General features: G+C 39.0%; 2 protein-coding genes across 6 annotated transcripts in view; both read right to left on the bottom strand.

The window, feature by feature from the left end:
* Positions 1-267, bottom strand: part of cnot7 (CCR4-NOT transcription complex, subunit 7) — a 9,351-nt gene extending 9,084 nt beyond the window's left edge. Inside the window, exon 1 of one of the 2 annotated variants that reach the window (XM_086084585.1) lies at positions 150-267. The gene's annotated coding sequence lies outside the window, so the exon portion shown is untranslated. Of the gene's footprint in view, positions 1-85 lie in introns of both variants that reach the window. The other variant, XM_086084584.1, reaches the window with a different exon arrangement.
* Positions 268-1,581: 1,314 nt separating this feature from the next.
* mtmr7a (myotubularin related protein 7a) lies at positions 1,582-14,338 on the bottom strand. Of its 4 annotated transcripts, none has more exons than XM_086085405.1 (14): positions 14,248-14,338; positions 12,406-12,528; positions 12,124-12,286; positions 11,478-11,635; positions 11,265-11,393; positions 8,428-8,562; positions 8,060-8,192; positions 6,172-6,281; positions 4,850-4,975; positions 3,803-3,852; positions 3,524-3,724; positions 3,309-3,443; positions 2,868-2,994; positions 1,582-2,782 (listed from the first exon to the last, which is right to left on the bottom strand). In XM_086085405.1, exons 2-14 carry the CDS (start codon positions 12,421-12,423, stop codon positions 2,447-2,449), a joined length of 1,821 nt encoding a protein of 606 aa, XP_085941531.1. In that variant the 5' UTR covers positions 12,424-12,528; positions 14,248-14,338; the 3' UTR covers positions 1,582-2,446. The 4 variants fall into 4 exon arrangements, 3 of the variants coding, with proteins under 3 accessions (XP_085941531.1, XP_085941530.1, XP_085941532.1); XM_086085404.1 differs by lacking the exon at positions 14,248-14,338 and adding an exon at positions 12,820-13,027; XR_015096003.1 differs by lacking the exon at positions 14,248-14,338 and adding an exon at positions 12,820-13,027 and having other exon boundaries at positions 2,635-2,782; positions 3,309-3,390.
* Between the last annotated feature and the right edge of the window lie 1,971 nt (positions 14,339-16,309).

A 16,309-nucleotide genomic window follows, 5' to 3' on the forward strand; every position in this document is an offset into this window, starting at 1 on the left:
AGTCAAGTTAGAGCAGGAGGACAACACACACTATCTCACTCACACTCGGGTGCCACTTGGACTCACTGAAGCTACGTTAACTTACCCTTCCCCAAAACGCGCGCTTGTGTGTGTTTCAAACGTTTACTAGCTCAATCTCTTAAATTCACCTTAATTACTGTGCCGCGAGTTTCCCTCTAACTTTGTTTTAATAGTCTACAATTCAGCACTGAATGGATGTCAACCTGCGGTTGCCATCATAGCTAACCCACAGCGTGACGTCATCGCGTAGACGTTACGCCACGTGCGTAAGTTGCTCATTTCTCTGAGAATACTGTTCCGTTGAACAGAGATGGAAAACATTTTCAGCTAAATAAAAACAAGTTTGCATCGCAAACAAACACTTTAAATAATTAAATAAACTGTACATAGATTAAATTATTTTATTTTTATTTCTTCTCCTCTTTGCCTTGCATGTAAAATACTAGTCACCAACTTTTTAAAAACACTGAGCTACATCTTTGGTAACGATTATAATGTGAAGTCCTACTAGTCGGGTACACACTTATGATTTAACAAATTTGCTCAAATTACCTTTATTAAAGCAACTATTGTATATGATCAACAATAATCAATGCTAGCCTAGCCTATTCGTTTATGTGGAGATACTGGTGCTCAAAGCACTTCAAAATGCAACACTTTCCTGCCAGTGTTAACATTTTCAAATGATACATTTTCTAGCATCCCTAGAAAATCACAATGTTCCATCATGGTGAGCTAAATTTAACACAGGCCCACAGGCTTCTCATGTGATCCTTGGGGACCCACAGCCACCACACTGGTGACACCGGCACCATACACTTATTTATAGACACTACTGATGGTAAATTACAATTAATTAATCTTTAATCATCTTATCATAAATCAATACGGAAGTGAAAATGTGTGCTAATACTATGTCTGATAATGACTGAATGCATAACTCCAATTTAAAGTGTGTGTGATATGAGTAATCTTAATCTACAGTATTCCGCTATAGAAAAACATTTCACGTAATTTCCACTGTTTTGCTTTACTGTACTTTTATATTCTCTACATTTATCATTGACTCTATTTAAAAGTGTTTTCTGTAGTGCTCAAATAGTCACTCTCAATGTTATTTTCTGTATTTGGTCCGCATCACTCAACTACTATAAACCTATAGGTCTAGAACTAGGAACGCAATGCCCCATGTTTCTCCAAGACCAGTGCTCTCACAACTGGGATACAAGGTCTACATTCATAAATTCTGATTGTCACCTCCGTCCGATATGTAGGATTGTTTGACATGGCTCTAAATAGCAGATCAAACGAGCATCAGTTGGGTCTTTCCAGAATCAGCATTATAAATTGATAAAACTACTTGTTTACAGCTTAAGATATTTGTTTCCAGCATGCGGTGTATAATGAAGTGAAAGGATGAATCAACATGGTATGTGCTTTTTGATACAGGGTAGATGGCATTGTACAGTATTTTTAATTAGATCCATTTAAATGCAATAATAGGGATTTTATAGATTACAGGAAAGAGCAACCTTATTTCACAAAGAATGAAACAATAAACACAATTTTAGAATTTAATAACAGTATAGTAGAACCAAAATGGGCTCTCATTTCACATGAATAAATCCATAGTCAAAATATTTTAACTTAATCAAGTACTTTTCCACTATTATAATGACATGCATACACAGAAAGATAAAAAAAAAAAAAAAGTACAAAAATATATTTGCACGCTGCATTGTTCACTGGCAGGATTGTACAGTACAGTAATACACCAGATTTACAGACACAAGCATGAACTCAGTTCAGTAGACAAAAATTCACACCAATGAGCATAATGGGACACATTTACTTCGCATCATAGTTTGAGTTTGTTCTGAATTAACTTTTATTCAAATGTTTATTTCATAAAACAAAGCTTTCCTAGCTCAAGTTTTTCCACTACAAGGCATCACCTCATATTTGGCTATTTAATGTATTTTTATACCGCTAAGATATTTGATACATAAAAATATGGAAGACCGTTGTGAAAGAGAGGATGTACTTCCACAACCACTTCAACACAAAATGATGCGTTGAAGTGGATCACTTAGGGGTAATAATGATTTTGGAGTGGATAATGGGCCCAACAAAATGGCTCAGGAGGCACATGATGGACTTCACCATTTTAAACTGTCTTCAAAACGCTTTAATTTGCCCCCCACACATTCCAGACAAGACGCAATTAAACTCTTCAGGTTATGTGGTCAACTACAGCAAACGGTGTTGAACTATTAAAGTAACAGGGAGCGTCCACCACACCTCATGCAAAACAAAACAGTTTCGACAGAAATTTGCTAATATCCTGTGTTTTTAGTGCATATATAGGTAGTGCTTGTTAGGGTCATGTGGCAGCTGCTACATTTTCCATTATATGCTACATTGCTTAGGTAGCGGAGTAGGCAGCATCGTCAGAGTCTTGATCTCGGCTGCTCTCCTCACTAAAAGGCGAACGGCAGCTCAGGTCCGCTATCCCAGATTCCAGATCACTGCCGTTGGAGTGACTGCTGGAGTCGTACGTTTTGTTGAAGTCTTGGGGCGAGAGGGTCAGGCTGCTGCGTGGTGGCTTTAGCTGACAGGGGCTGCTGGTCAGAAAGCCTGAGGTGTAGTCTTGAGGGGTGTTTGCCAGGCCGACATCATTGCCAAAAACCCAGGCTGTGGGGCTTTTATCAAAGGTGGCTGCTTTTGGGCACACCTGCTTCTCCTCCAGTTTGGAAATTTTCTATTGATCAGGAGAGACAAGTGCATCTTTAGCATTGAAGCTATCAAGATAATAAAAATATAATATAAAAATATATATATTTGACCTGCTTGTGCGAGGCAAGCAGCTCCTCTAACTGCTCTGTTTCCTCTTGAATGGCCCGTAGGTAATCCTCTACAGACTGTCGAGGGTGCATCCCGCGGTTAAATCGGTTGTACAACCCCCTCCAAAATCTGGACAACAAAACAATGATCACTTTGCATTTATACAGAGCAGTCAAAAGGACAAAAGGATGCTGACTGTGTAAATATGTTGACAATCCTAAAATAACACACACGGAAAAGTCTTCCTAGTGATTTACAAAGTGGCAAAATTCATTGCAAATACAGTGGAACGTCCAAATTTAAATACCCCTGATATTTTAAAGTGCCCACACCTGAAAACATTCAATGCAACACTGACATGACCATTTAGAAACCTTGCCAGAGCACTGTATAACAGTTTTAACCAGATGAATCATTTGTATGAAATAAATGCTGTGACATACTTGAACCAATAGGGGGCGGTAGATGGCTGAAGGAGTCCATGTGTCTGGCTGAGGTCTGGTTTGTACAAGAGGTTGGTGTAATCTGCCCGGTTGGACCACAGATAATGCCACAGAGAGTGGGTTCTTTCACAAATTCTATATGATGTGAAATTATATTGAATAAAGAATATATAGTTCATTTTGTACACTGTTAAAAGCAGGGGGGCTAATCTTACCGGAGTTCTATCCTTTCCCGCTGATTGTTGCCAATAAAGTTGCCATATTGGCAGGAGTAGATGTGGCTGTGAATGGTGATTAGGAACCGCTCATTGAACTCAAATGCGCAGGGAAACTGCTCCATCAGTTGCCACACACACTCCAAGAACTGATCGATAACAGGAGACACTTCTTTAGAGTCGCCATTTAGGTGGTTACATCTGAATAGGAAGTGAGGAGTGTTAGACTACACCACAACGTCTAAAGCATCATGCTATGAAACGACTCATCAATCAAACCTGTGAGAAAACTTTTGGCCGAAGGAGACCCAGTCTTTCTCGATGAGAACCTAAGTGCAAAAAAGACATGTCCAAGTCATGTGATGAGCAATCTTATATTAATGGTTAGCACATACCCGTAGTTGAGAAACATTCTTATGGGCAAAAGTATTGAGACAAACCTTACGAAATCAATCAGGAGGTTGGACTGAGCAGGGGTGTCCAAACTATGACCCGGAGGTCATTTGCAGGCCAATATCTGTTTTTTAGTGGCCAGTCGCATATCATAAGATTAACTCTTAACTTTTAACACAGCCCATACCATTTGGCTGGATTGTACTATGATCTTTCTACAACAGGTGGCATCTTATCTCTCACTTCACTGTCTTCCACAATTCACACATTATTCACCAAGACGCACCATGCAATCGCAATTGTTCGTGCCACTTCCAGCTGTGTGTCAAGGTTGTCTTAGTCTAGATTCTGCTTGCTTTGATTCTGAATATGGTGATGTAATTCTACTACGTACAGGTGCAGATCTATTCTAATAAGATGCTTGACCCACTTTAATCACCACACATAAAAAAAAAAAAATAATAATTTAAACAAAAACAATACACAATTTTTTCACGTATACACGTTTGGACACCCTTGGAATATATCATCCCCTTATCTTCATTTGATATTAATGCCATTTTGCTCATGAATTTGGGACGAATTCTATGCCCGCGTCTTTGTGGAAACAATTTGCTAAAAATTCTTTTCATTTCAGGCATGACTGTGCCCCAGCGCAGAAAGCTGAATTCTTCCATAAATAGCAAAGAAGAGTTTGGTGTGGGAGCTCTACCAAACACCTTTGGGATGAACTACCCAAAATGTTCTTCCAAAGACACATTCCAAATTCCAAAATTATCACAGAAAAGTAGAAGTTGCTCAGATGTAACAAAGAGACCCAGATCCCAGATTTCAACCAATTTCAGTTCCTGGTAGAATGGAGCCATTAGATGACTACTTGGCCACCCTTACTTTAGTCCACTCTGTGTATGTGTCAGTAGAGTCAGTCTGTACCATGAGTCCTTTGATGGTCCGGTAGTATGGATCCAACAGCACGCAGGCCACAGAGCACACCTGAGCAGTTCGGTCCCAACCATCTGAACAGTGAACCAGGACGCTGACACCCTCTTCGGCGATGGCCTGCAACGCACAAACAGGATATTACACTTTGATGGTTCACTTCAACTTCTTTACGGCATAGGAATTGACATAGTTTTGAGGTATCAGGAAAATTTAGAGTGTATTCTTGGAGCATCTTCCTTTCAGTTTTATTTAAATTAAGTGATCGGTTCAACTGAATTCAGGTCAGGTGATTGATTGGCTGTTGCATAACATTACAATTGTATGCCTTAAAAATGTATCGGTTGCTACTACATATGCTTCGGGAAATGTTCCATCTGTACTGTGGAACGCCATCCAATAAGTTCTGAAGCATTTGCCTGAGCCGGTAATATTGCCTGAAACACTTCAGAATACAACCTGCTGCTTTTTGTTGCTGTTAGAGCAATAAATATAAGGGAACCAGTTCCATTGGCAGCCATACATAATACATATACACGATAGCCTAGTAGGGTTGCACAATACTGTATTGGAAAAACATACAATATGAGATATAGTTGTTGAATATTGCGATATCGACATTATTGCAATATTAAATATAAAATAATATTTTTATTATCTAATGAAAGAATAAAAAAATAATTCATATGGCAAAATATGCAAGCTCAATGTATTCTTTTAAATAATTGTAATTACCTGAGATAATGGTGATACACATTTACGTTTGGGCCTGACTGGTCAAATTCAGATAAAAACATACAATTCCATAAGAAACTTACTGCATGTCTTTGCGATATGCATATTGCATGGGCCAATATGGCAATATTGATATTTTTTCAATATATTGCTCAGCCTACCTACCTGGCCATGGAACAGCTGAGTTGCCCAATTGTCCCATTACTTTGCTCCCTTAAAAAGTAGGAGGCACATATACAAACTTTCCTACAGCATTCACCTGATTTGGATGCAATACCCTCAAGTAAAAGGCGAAAGTCTTCATTTAAAGCTCATGGTGTCTGTTTCATTTGACATCCACTGTGGTGGTGTTTAGAGCCCCCCCCCCCCCAAAAATGAGAATAGAGTCAATGTCCCAATATTTACGGACCTGACTGTAATAAACAGTATTTTTTTAATGGGGTCAAAATATTTAACTATGTAATATTAATAGAGCATTATTGTATTATTTATCAACTCAGAAAAAAAGTAAAACACTGCAGTACAAGCTAATATTTATAGTAGTAGGGAAGAAAACAGCAGGGATTAATCAGCAGACTGACCTTGGCAACGAAGAGGCCTGCATCCAAAATAGCTTTGATGTGCTTCAGCCAGCCTGAGCTCTCCAGGCCCTCCAGGAAGTCAGACATCGAAGGGGAACGCAGCTCACACACTGCATTCACAACACAGCTGTCTCAGTGGCAGGAAAAACTAGACTTTATTCAATAACACACGTGCTCAAGACACATTTCCTTTAACAGACGCTCCTTTTGACTCATTTCATTGAAGACGAGTTTGCTTTACAGTGAATCGCCGTTCATTGTTTAGGTTCCTTCGGGCTCCTGTTTATTCACACGTTGCTACTCCATGTGTATTAAAATAGAAGTTGTTTGAAGGTTTATAATTATTGTAACATCAACGCTAACTTCCGTTATTACGGCTATGGCATTTCACATTGTAAGGTAGCGTTAACCTAGCAGACTTTTTCTTAAGACAAAATTTAATTTAGTTAAACATTTTGATGCTCAAAATATCCCATGTTTAATCAACTTTGTGTCAGTTTTATAGTAAAGTTCAACTGTGAGTGACAAACATACAGCTTGAAGAGAGTACACTTTGTCTTTTATTTGAAAAACTGAGCAACAAAAGGCACTCGGGGATATTTTAAAACTATCTTTTAAGTTTGAGTGATTTAAAGATTGTGGGAAGGGTTCAACTATAAAAAGTTTCTATATACTGTATTACTCTGTAGCATTTAGTATTCAGATTCATGCATGTGGCAAGCAATCAAATGTGTTCCTGTAATCTGAAGCGTAATGATGATAATGCTGTTAGCTAATGCAGGTCTGCTTCAAGTTTGACTTTGACCTGATAGCGTTTCTTCCACGTAGCCTGGCAGTCACTTGAAAATGGCTAATCTTCACCCACCCACACCACCAAGTCATAGGCGAAACTTGACTTATAATTGGTAAAAGTCGTAAATGCTTCAAGCCTCACTAAAGATTTACTTGATTGTGTTCATACTTGATCAGTCGTGAGTGGGCAGGCTCTTCAAAATCTGTGTGCCATGTTTTTCACAACTTCATGTTATCTTTTACAACTTGAAAATGCAGTCTATTCCCGCAACAAGTGTACATTTTTGTGGAACATGAGCAATTCTAAAAATCATTCAATACTTGTGACAAACTTTTTTGATAATAACCATTTTCACTAGCACCGTGAAATTGTGCAGATTTGTGTATGTTCCTGGGGCAATAAGAGCGTGGCAGGTGAACAAGATTAGTGTTACTTTAATAACTTATTGTACGAGAGCAAGACTACCACCTAAATGAAACTTTCAAGCTGATGCTGCCAGGCAGGAGGGGGGGGGGGGTTAGGTGGCTTGCAGGGGGTCTATAAAATTGCATTTCAGCATGCGATCGGACACACTAGCAATATCTGGAGGCCAGAGGTTTTGTCTCAACATTTTAATACTCTTCTGAGCTGCCAGGAGGCAAAAAAAAAAAAAAAGTTATAACAAAGTGGAAAGCAGCTACAATTTTTCAGAATAGGAACCACATCATTCTCACGCCCTCAGTTTTGCTTTGGGGGTAGGTCGCAGATTGTGCACTCCAGGAAACCAAAATAGCTCAGAAATAAAACCCAGATGGATTCAAAGTCTTCCTGGGATCACCCCGGCACAATACCCAGAAATTCTCCTGTGGGCTCAATTGAGGCCTGATTGCAGCACAGTGCAGTCTGGCTGGCTGCGTTCGTCTCAAAAAGCCGAAGTGATAACATGGGGTCGCGCTGTACTATAGACATGTGAAAATAACAAGAGTTGGAAAGATGAAGCCAAATATCATACATTTTTTCCATAAACACTGGAGTGATGAAAACATTTCAGAAACACTGATGAGTGCGCTGCCAACCAACATTCCAGCAATAAAGCCTCTGTGAGAATTATTGTACCTTCTAGCATTTTTTGTTGGCTGTTCCTCATCACATGGATGTTCTCAATGGCGATGAACTGGAATTTAATGTGGGAGTAGTTGTCCTCATTTTCATAGCCTTTTCCTGCTGCTCGATTTGCCATCGCATTTAACTGGAAAGATATTTGGCTGGTCGTTAGAAGATTAGTTTGTTATTGACGTTGGAAACCAATTACAGTTACGTAATACTGATCATGGTGTACCTAGACAAGAGCTAAGAATTCTCCCAAGTGTTTTTTCTATGAGCATATCCAGCTGCAAAAATGCTGTTTGGAAAATAAAGCCCACCTGAACATACACCACAATACTGCATGACTTGTATTATTCTTTCCATCCGTGGGGGCTCACCTTGGGCCTGGTGTCCACCACATACATGAAGTCGCTGCGGGGATTGGACCTCAGTATAGTCTTCAGCATCTGCTCATCCTCCAAGCAGCGAGCATTGAAGCCTGAAAGAGGCTGGCTGCTACGGCAGATGGTTGCCTGGGGGGAAGCGAGGGGAAGCTTCACATGTGGATCCTTTTGCATCAATCAATAACACTGAGCTCATTTTTGTCAGTTATTACCGTTCTTACTTTAAAAGGACATTTTGGGGGACAAATACAAAACATTTGAAGCACTTACCGTGCATATTAAGAGGAATAATTTTCTCATATCGCCATTTATTAGCCACAGGAGACGAAGCCAAGAAATATTATTCAGTTCTCCCTTTAGACCCATTAACCAAATCTTAAGCCTCTTGTATGTTTTGGTCTTCACACACTGGACACTCAACCCTGGGAAGTTGACCTTACACTCATAAAGCACTCCCAACTGTTGTGTTAAGGACTAATAGAATGATTTATGAACATTAAGGCTGATGAACATAAATGTGGCCAAGATGCTTTAGCACAAGAGTCATACAGGACTTCTAATTGAACGCAAAGAACATTTGAACATATTTACTTAGAACGCTGGGCAACCCAACAGACAACTTTCTTTTTTCTTTTTACTCATTCACTCCCAGCCATTTTCACTGAAGCAACCCCCTTCACTCCCTGCTGTTTTATTGGATTTTGACAGATTTTGCAAGGTCCACAGAACATTGTGTTTTATTGTTATGAAAACATGGAACCTACCAAAAAAATATTAGTCTCTTCTTTCATCAGGAACAAAATATATATTTCTATCTGTTTCCGTTTTGCAGCAATTAGTACAAGAATATAGCTAAGTTTCATCATTATTCACAAATCTGTTTAAACCCGTTGGGGGAAGAGCTTGTTGCAACATGGCCTTGGTTGAACTCTTATACTCTGCTGCCACCTGCTGGCCATTTTTTGTAATAACTACCATTGCTTCAAGAATTCTCTTCAGTTCAGAGGCTGCATCTAAGCCTTCTGTATGCTCTAAAAAATATTTTAAAAACGTACAAATATGTCTTTGGGAGCATGGTAATATTTAAAATATAATGTATTTATAAGTTTTGGGGAGCAAATGAGTTAAGCAAAAAGAATGGTCAATTATACTACAGTATGGGGATAAACAAAATTATTGGCCAGGCTGATTATCTATGGAGGACCAAAAGTGCCAAAATTAAATAAATGAACACACCATTAAATAAGTAAATAAATGTGTCATGAAATAATTAAATGTGTCATTTATTAATTAAATAAATGTGTCATTAAATTACCTATATATATATATATATATATATATATATATATATATATATAATTATTTATTTCATGTTTCTGTGTTGCAGCATTTCATGAATTTATTTTATCTGTCAAACTCGCCCAGCAAAGTTAGTGGGCGGGGCTGATTCACTCAAATCTTGTCTAATCGACTGCTTCGGCTTGAAGAGGTTAGAAACATGGCGGCTAAGGTGATGGATTTTTTTTGCTGATATAGATTGATCGAGGCTTGTTATTGTGCAAAACCAACATAAAAATAAATGTGATATTTCTACTATTTCCCTAACGTACAGTTTTGACTTGTAGGTGTTTCCATTGAAGAGTGATTTGCTTCTGAGGCGTAGTTTTCGTAATGTCCCGCCTCGACTCTCGCGAGATCCCGCAGTTCTTGTAGGCGGTCACGTCACGCTAACGGCTCCTTATGAACGTCACAAGAATAAATAGAATGCGTCTATGGAGCCGCGGCAGCCTTGGCTCAATAAGACTTGTCCGACACAAAAGCGAGTGGCCCTGTACTTCCAACTTTCTTTTCTTCCTTTTACCGGGCGGGGCCACATGACTACAGGAAACCATTTCAACACGTCTCAAAAAGCACCTCATAAGAGCGTAAATCTGAGTCTAATGGTAAGGCACCTAGTGAGGTCAATAGCGCCACCCAGCCTAACCAATTGTGTTTAGTTTGATTTAATTCCATATTTAATCAATAAATGTAACATTTAATTAATTAATGAGGCATTTATTTAATTATTTAATGGTGTATTCATTTATTTAATTTTGGCACTTTTGGTCCTCCATAATTATCGGCGCCGATATTTGGCATTTTGACGGATATCGGTATCTGCCTTTTTCTTTTCTTTTTTTTAATCTGATAATAATAGATCCATTTAAAACTGTGTAGACCTCAGGGAGGTATTTATTTAGATTTTCTGTTAACTTTAAAAGAGATGGTGCTGACCTTCGGAACTGATTTTGAAAGTAAAACAAAGATACATGAAAGTTTAACATTTCAGTTATTTCGTAATTTTAGAAAAAAATATTTACTGTAGAAAACTATAGGAAACTATGATATGTACTTGTTTAGTTTTCATTTAGTTTTGTCCGTGAAGTTTTTGTTAGAATTTTAAAACATAGATGACGATTGTTGAAGATTAAAAAAATAAAAATAAATATTTTGCTAATCTGAAAAGTTGTTCAAAAAAACATTCTGCTTTATGACGTTTCAACAGAGTTAAGAGTTGGAATTTTTTTAATGCCAATATTTTTCCCTTTTACTGAATAACGGCTCCAAATATTGGTTATAGGTCTCCTTCACTAGTAATAATCGGTATTGGTATCGGCCCTGAAAAAACCTAGTCGGTCTATCTCTACTACAGTGACCAGACTGTTTTAATGAATAAATCACAAACCAAGTTGTTTCAATTAAAAGCACGTACTCTAAAGATACTGCTCGTATCAAGATTTGTTTTCTGACTATTTAAAGAATGAGCGATCACACACAAAGCATCAACTTACATGATTTTTTTTGTAGTAGTATGAAAGAGTAGGAAATCTTCCTCTGCTCCTGAACTTGGAGCTTCCCGTGATGACTGACGGAGTTGTTGACTCGGGTACAAAGAGTTCAGCAGGGTAAGTTTCACTCACCTACAAAAATAAACAAAACCTAGTTATTGCAAGGGCCACATGTGTGAAGATCATGTGCTTGGTCACGGATCTCAGCGCGCTGACTTTGTAGTGTCGGTTAAGCAAGGAGAGTTTCCACAGGGAGTTTGGGATTCCCATTCTGCTGTACTCAGCTCTGAGGTCCAAGAAGTCCCACTCCCGTCGTCTCTCCTTTTCATCATCGTTTGGTTTATATGAAAAGCAATAGAGCTCAGCATAGCGCTCTACAAGGTAAAATAAAGGTTGGTAGATGTCAGCTTGAGAATCAGAATCTCGCATGTTTAGACAGGAAGTCAAAGATTGGCAAAGCCTTTTTTAATCTATTGTGGTTATTTTGGGGGTGTTGATTTATTTATTTTTACTCCAAATGTATTTCAGTGTATATCAGGCCGATTTTCACTATTTACAGGCCGGCCTGGTCCCCATGCCCTGCAAATAGCGAATATCACATTTTTGATAACCAAATGTGCTGATTATGTCAAGTTATTCAAATGTTTAGATGCTATGTCTAAAAAAAAAAAAATCACAAGGTTCCGGGATTACAGTCCCACTCCAATATTGTGGAGGGTCAACTCCAGTTACTGAATCTGGACTATCACTGACTTAATTATCATGCAAACGAGTCAACTCAACAAAAGTCAAACTGCTCATGAATCGCTTTTCCTGCTTAGTGGCAGTAATAACCTGAACAGGATCAAAGCAAGCAAGTCACCTGGTTGAGAGAGACGCTGCAGGGACAAATGTACATCATGGCACTCTCGCTCTTGAGGTATGACAAAATGAAGAACCTGGAAGTTTTTGCAGCGTATAAGCAGAGGACATCCAGACGGCGTGGTCGCTTGTTTCTCCACACTGAAAACCAAACTGTGAAGCACCTAATGAGACAAAAAGAATATAGTTTATGCTCTGAAATTTACAGAGGAAAGAACACTCATAAAGTACTTTTGTCTTTGAAAACACTGAACTGATCCTGATCATTCCTTCCGTTACTTACCCATGTCTCATTGCGCATTCTACCTTCACTCTCCACAAAGATGGTGTGGGTGGCCGTCAGGTAGAGGGTGCCCAACCTGCTTCTTTTGGTGAACACTCTGTCAAGCAGCCTGACCTTCTCCACCTGGTGGAGGAAGCAGACGCACAATCAAAAACAACTATCATTCCTCACGAATGACGTCATTCTCAATCTCCTCTGACACTCGCCGCGGATTGACTTGCACTGATACAGCCTAGGTTACACTGAAACGCCCTCTCAAACGATCAGGCGACGTGGCTCTCGCCGCGTACTCCCTTTCAATGGAGACTGTATGTCCTTTACCGCTGAATATAAACCTTACAGACCGAGTGACGGCTTGACACGGGTGAGGAAGGTGCATTGCGGAAATGATGACTCAATCAGATTTGCGGTTACCTTTGGAAGTCGGATGTGCTCCATTGGCTTGTATGGAGCGAGCCACAAAACACAGTCGCAAATCAATATCACCACTGATTATATGCAATCGAGGCACAAACGTTCAAGGTTCTGTTCGATTCGGTAAACAAACAGGTCAGTTTACACACGTCCAGCCATTATGATGGAAGCTCTCAGTTGCGTTGCACTGTCAGTGCTCGGTCCTAAAGCCCCCTGTTGAGGAGATCTTTGCATCATGATGTCACATGACGTGGATATTTTATTTTTTTTAAAGTCTATACGCCTATGTTCAAATGTGAGGGTTGGAATAAATAATTAATTATTTTATTTATTTATTTAATAAAATAAAATAAAAAATGAGACCAAGAGAGCTCATTAATTAAAAAAAACTTTCCATTTCCACCGTTAATGTGACCTATAACCTGTACAACTTGGGAAGGAAAAAAAAATCTAGAGGAGAATGCGCAGATCCAGAATTAACCAATTCTATTAACATTAAATGGGATTCATCATACCTATCACCAATTAAAATGCCTCTGATTATTAGCCCCAAATAAATTTCAGACGAATAAATCAATAAATCTTGCCGCATGTGTCGCACATTGGCGCATATTTTGAGAAAAAAAATGTTTTATATTGGTACAAAATAACCACAATCTTCACATTTAGAATTACAAAGTAAAACATTTTTTTTTAAATATTATTTTTTCCAAGCCACAGCAAATAGCCGCAGGTTGCAGAGGCCTGTGTTAGGTAATACTGAAAAACTCTTCCACTGTTTTGAGAGGAGCATTCTAGTTTGACATATGGGCCTACTGTAGATGGCAGTCCTTCCTTATGGACATCATTGTCCTTAAGGAAATGTCCCTTCCTTTTCTGCTGATTCTAGACCACCCCATTCTGTCTCCTGTTTCTATCCTAGGACTCGGATATAGTATGTCCCTTCTTCACCTAATAAATTTGACATAGGCCCAGGCCCAGTTTGAAGACCCTTCTGGATGTGTTTTCTTCTGTCCTTCATTGATAGTGCTCTGTCTTCGAGGTTTCTGATCACCACTAGCTTCCGTTTTAGATACAGCTAGAGAAAAAGGCTATTCATTAAGTGCAAGAAATGCATTAACAGTAATTAAGGCAAACAATCTGCAAAAGGGTTCATAAAGAGTCCAAAGATGTATAGGGTAGGTCGGTTTTGAACTTCCCCATTCACATAAAAGATTCGATAATACTGTACCCATCTAGAACTGAATCAACCAGTACTGTAATCCACCTTTTTTGTACCTAAGGATGGAGTTGGCGATCCTTGGAATGAGATTGATGTACAACAGAAATTAATCATTGGATCTTTTATGCAAAGTGAACAGTTTGAGCCCTGGAATCGCTCATTGTCCTACATACAATACATCTTTTGAAAATGGTGACTGAACCTACCGAAAAGTGTCTTTATTTGGCCTCAGCATAATTCAACATCACAGTCTTGCTTAGAAATGGAGAAAGTTTAAAATGACAGTGATGAACCCACACTCCTTTTGGCTGGCATTCTTTTTGATTCATGTAATTGTTAGACAACAAAAGACTGTGACAATGCTATGATCATGCTTTGACACTTTGAGAACTTACAGTTTAATACACATCCTTATGCCAACAAGAATGATGTGGCAGTTGGACTGATCATTCAGTCACATTAGCAAGGCACTTCAGTTTATTCAGGATTCTATCTCCTTAAAAGCAGATGTTGACAACAGCGAAGAAAATGAGCACGCCTCTGTTTCAAACTGTAAAAGAGGCTACACAAACGCAGACGGGGATGTGAATGATGGTTGACAGGACATTGGAAAAGACTCTAGAGAAGGCCAGTGAGCAGTTGGACTAAAAAAAAACCCCAGCAGAGGTCATCGTCAATCAACTGCAAAGGTTGATATCAGCTGAGATTAAGAGTAGACTTGGAAACGCTTGTAAAGGTTACCTTCAAAGACATGAAAGTGTTTGTCTCGATGCTGTATTCATCCTTGAGTTACCTCATTTCAGTCTGCTTTTCCTCCACATTCATACGCCACCCGTTGGTACCTTACAAGAAGCGTCCGACTTCTGCAGGTTCCTCTGGGCAAGAACATCTCCAAGCCTTTCACTGGAGCTGTCAGACACTGAATATGATTTGTCCTGTGAATATGACCACTTTGGCTTGTCTGCAGTTCTTACTGCCGTCAGTGTGACTACACAGCCAGATGATCAGCATTTGATTTCCAGCATTTAGCCACTTGAAGTCAAGCTCGCCTGCGGTCTGTTCTACTGTACTGGTTAAATTCTGAGACCACTTGGTAGATCGTCCCATCTGTTTTAGGACAACAGAGAGACAACAACAAACAATAAAAGTAGTCAGTTAAACTGCAGAGATTATTAATTTATGCTCAGGGGTGTAGTCAGATTTTTTTTATTGGGGTGGCCAAGGTGAAACCATGACTCATATAGGGGTGGCCATAAATTCATACCTGTAATGTCTAAATAAGTGGTTCTTAACCATGCAGCCATACCGTTCGCATGCCAACCTTGGGCTGCATAAAATAATATGTTAGGAATTCAATGCATTGGAGCTGTTACAATTGTCAATAAGTTGCTTAGTTACAATAGAGCTTTGTGCCACTTGGCGGCAATAAGGCAAATGTCAGTTACTGACCTGTACATAATAAGTAGAAAAGGAAACAGAACAGCAAAATTCACGACTAAGTATTAAAAATAAAAAAAACTATTTTGTACAAGATTGATACATCAAATTATTTTTTTGTGTGTCTAATTTTACACACATTTATTTGTTCAAAACACTGAACATTAAACATACAAATTAAGAACAAAAATGCGTAAACTAACGGTATACTTTTTCATGGACTAACATAGCACTAACATAGGCTGACATTCACATTGGCAACATGACAACCGTGTCTAAAAATACACCCGCAGATGCGACACAGTTGTTTGTGCGACACAGTTGTTTGGTGATTTATATATATATATGGCCGGTGGCCGGGGAGGGGGGGGGGGGGGGCGTGATGGCCGTGGCCACCCCTGGCCACCACGTGTCTCCGCCATTGCTAAGCCTCAGCACACGCATGTATAAGGAAAGCTAAATTGTGTGTCTGCGCTGTGATTGCATAACATGACTACGATACCTCACTCTGATGACATAAGCATCATATTACGGGCTTCAGCTAATTAACAATCTGATCTTGTTGTCGGAACATATGTTTTATGACTGATATTCGTTGCATCACCGGTCAATTTAGGAAATATTAAGTCATGTATAAAAGGTCAGGAAAGGCCTTGGACAGTATTATCTTGTGAGTGAGAGCCTCAAACAAATATTTAATTATCCTGGGGTTGTAATGTCATAAAACCCCATTTGGTTGGATATTTAATGCTTTAGCGGTAATATTGGACAAACATGACCTACATTTAATCAAACAATTTCAACTGCATTTGCAAAATAGTTTTTTTTTTT

The sequence above is a fragment of the Leptonotus elevatus genome, chromosome 9, assembly GCF_054856555.1.
Source record: "Leptonotus elevatus isolate MCC_2025b chromosome 9, RoL_Lele_1.0, whole genome shotgun sequence".
Lineage (NCBI taxonomy): Eukaryota > Metazoa > Chordata > Actinopteri > Syngnathiformes > Syngnathidae > Leptonotus > Leptonotus elevatus.

Excerpts from the sequence above, each read along its gene's own strand:
- mtmr7a (XM_086085404.1), bottom strand. The coding sequence starts at position 12,843 with ATGGAGCACATCCGACTTCCAAAG. Across the intron at positions 12,529-12,819 it reads AGCACATCCGACTTCCAAAG|GTGGAGAAGGTCAGGCTGCT; the intron begins GTAACCGCAAAT and ends TTCCTCCACCAG. Across the intron at positions 2,783-2,867 it reads TGCTTGCCTCGCACAAGCAG|AAAATTTCCAAACTGGAGGA; the intron begins GTCAAATATATA and ends CCTGATCAATAG.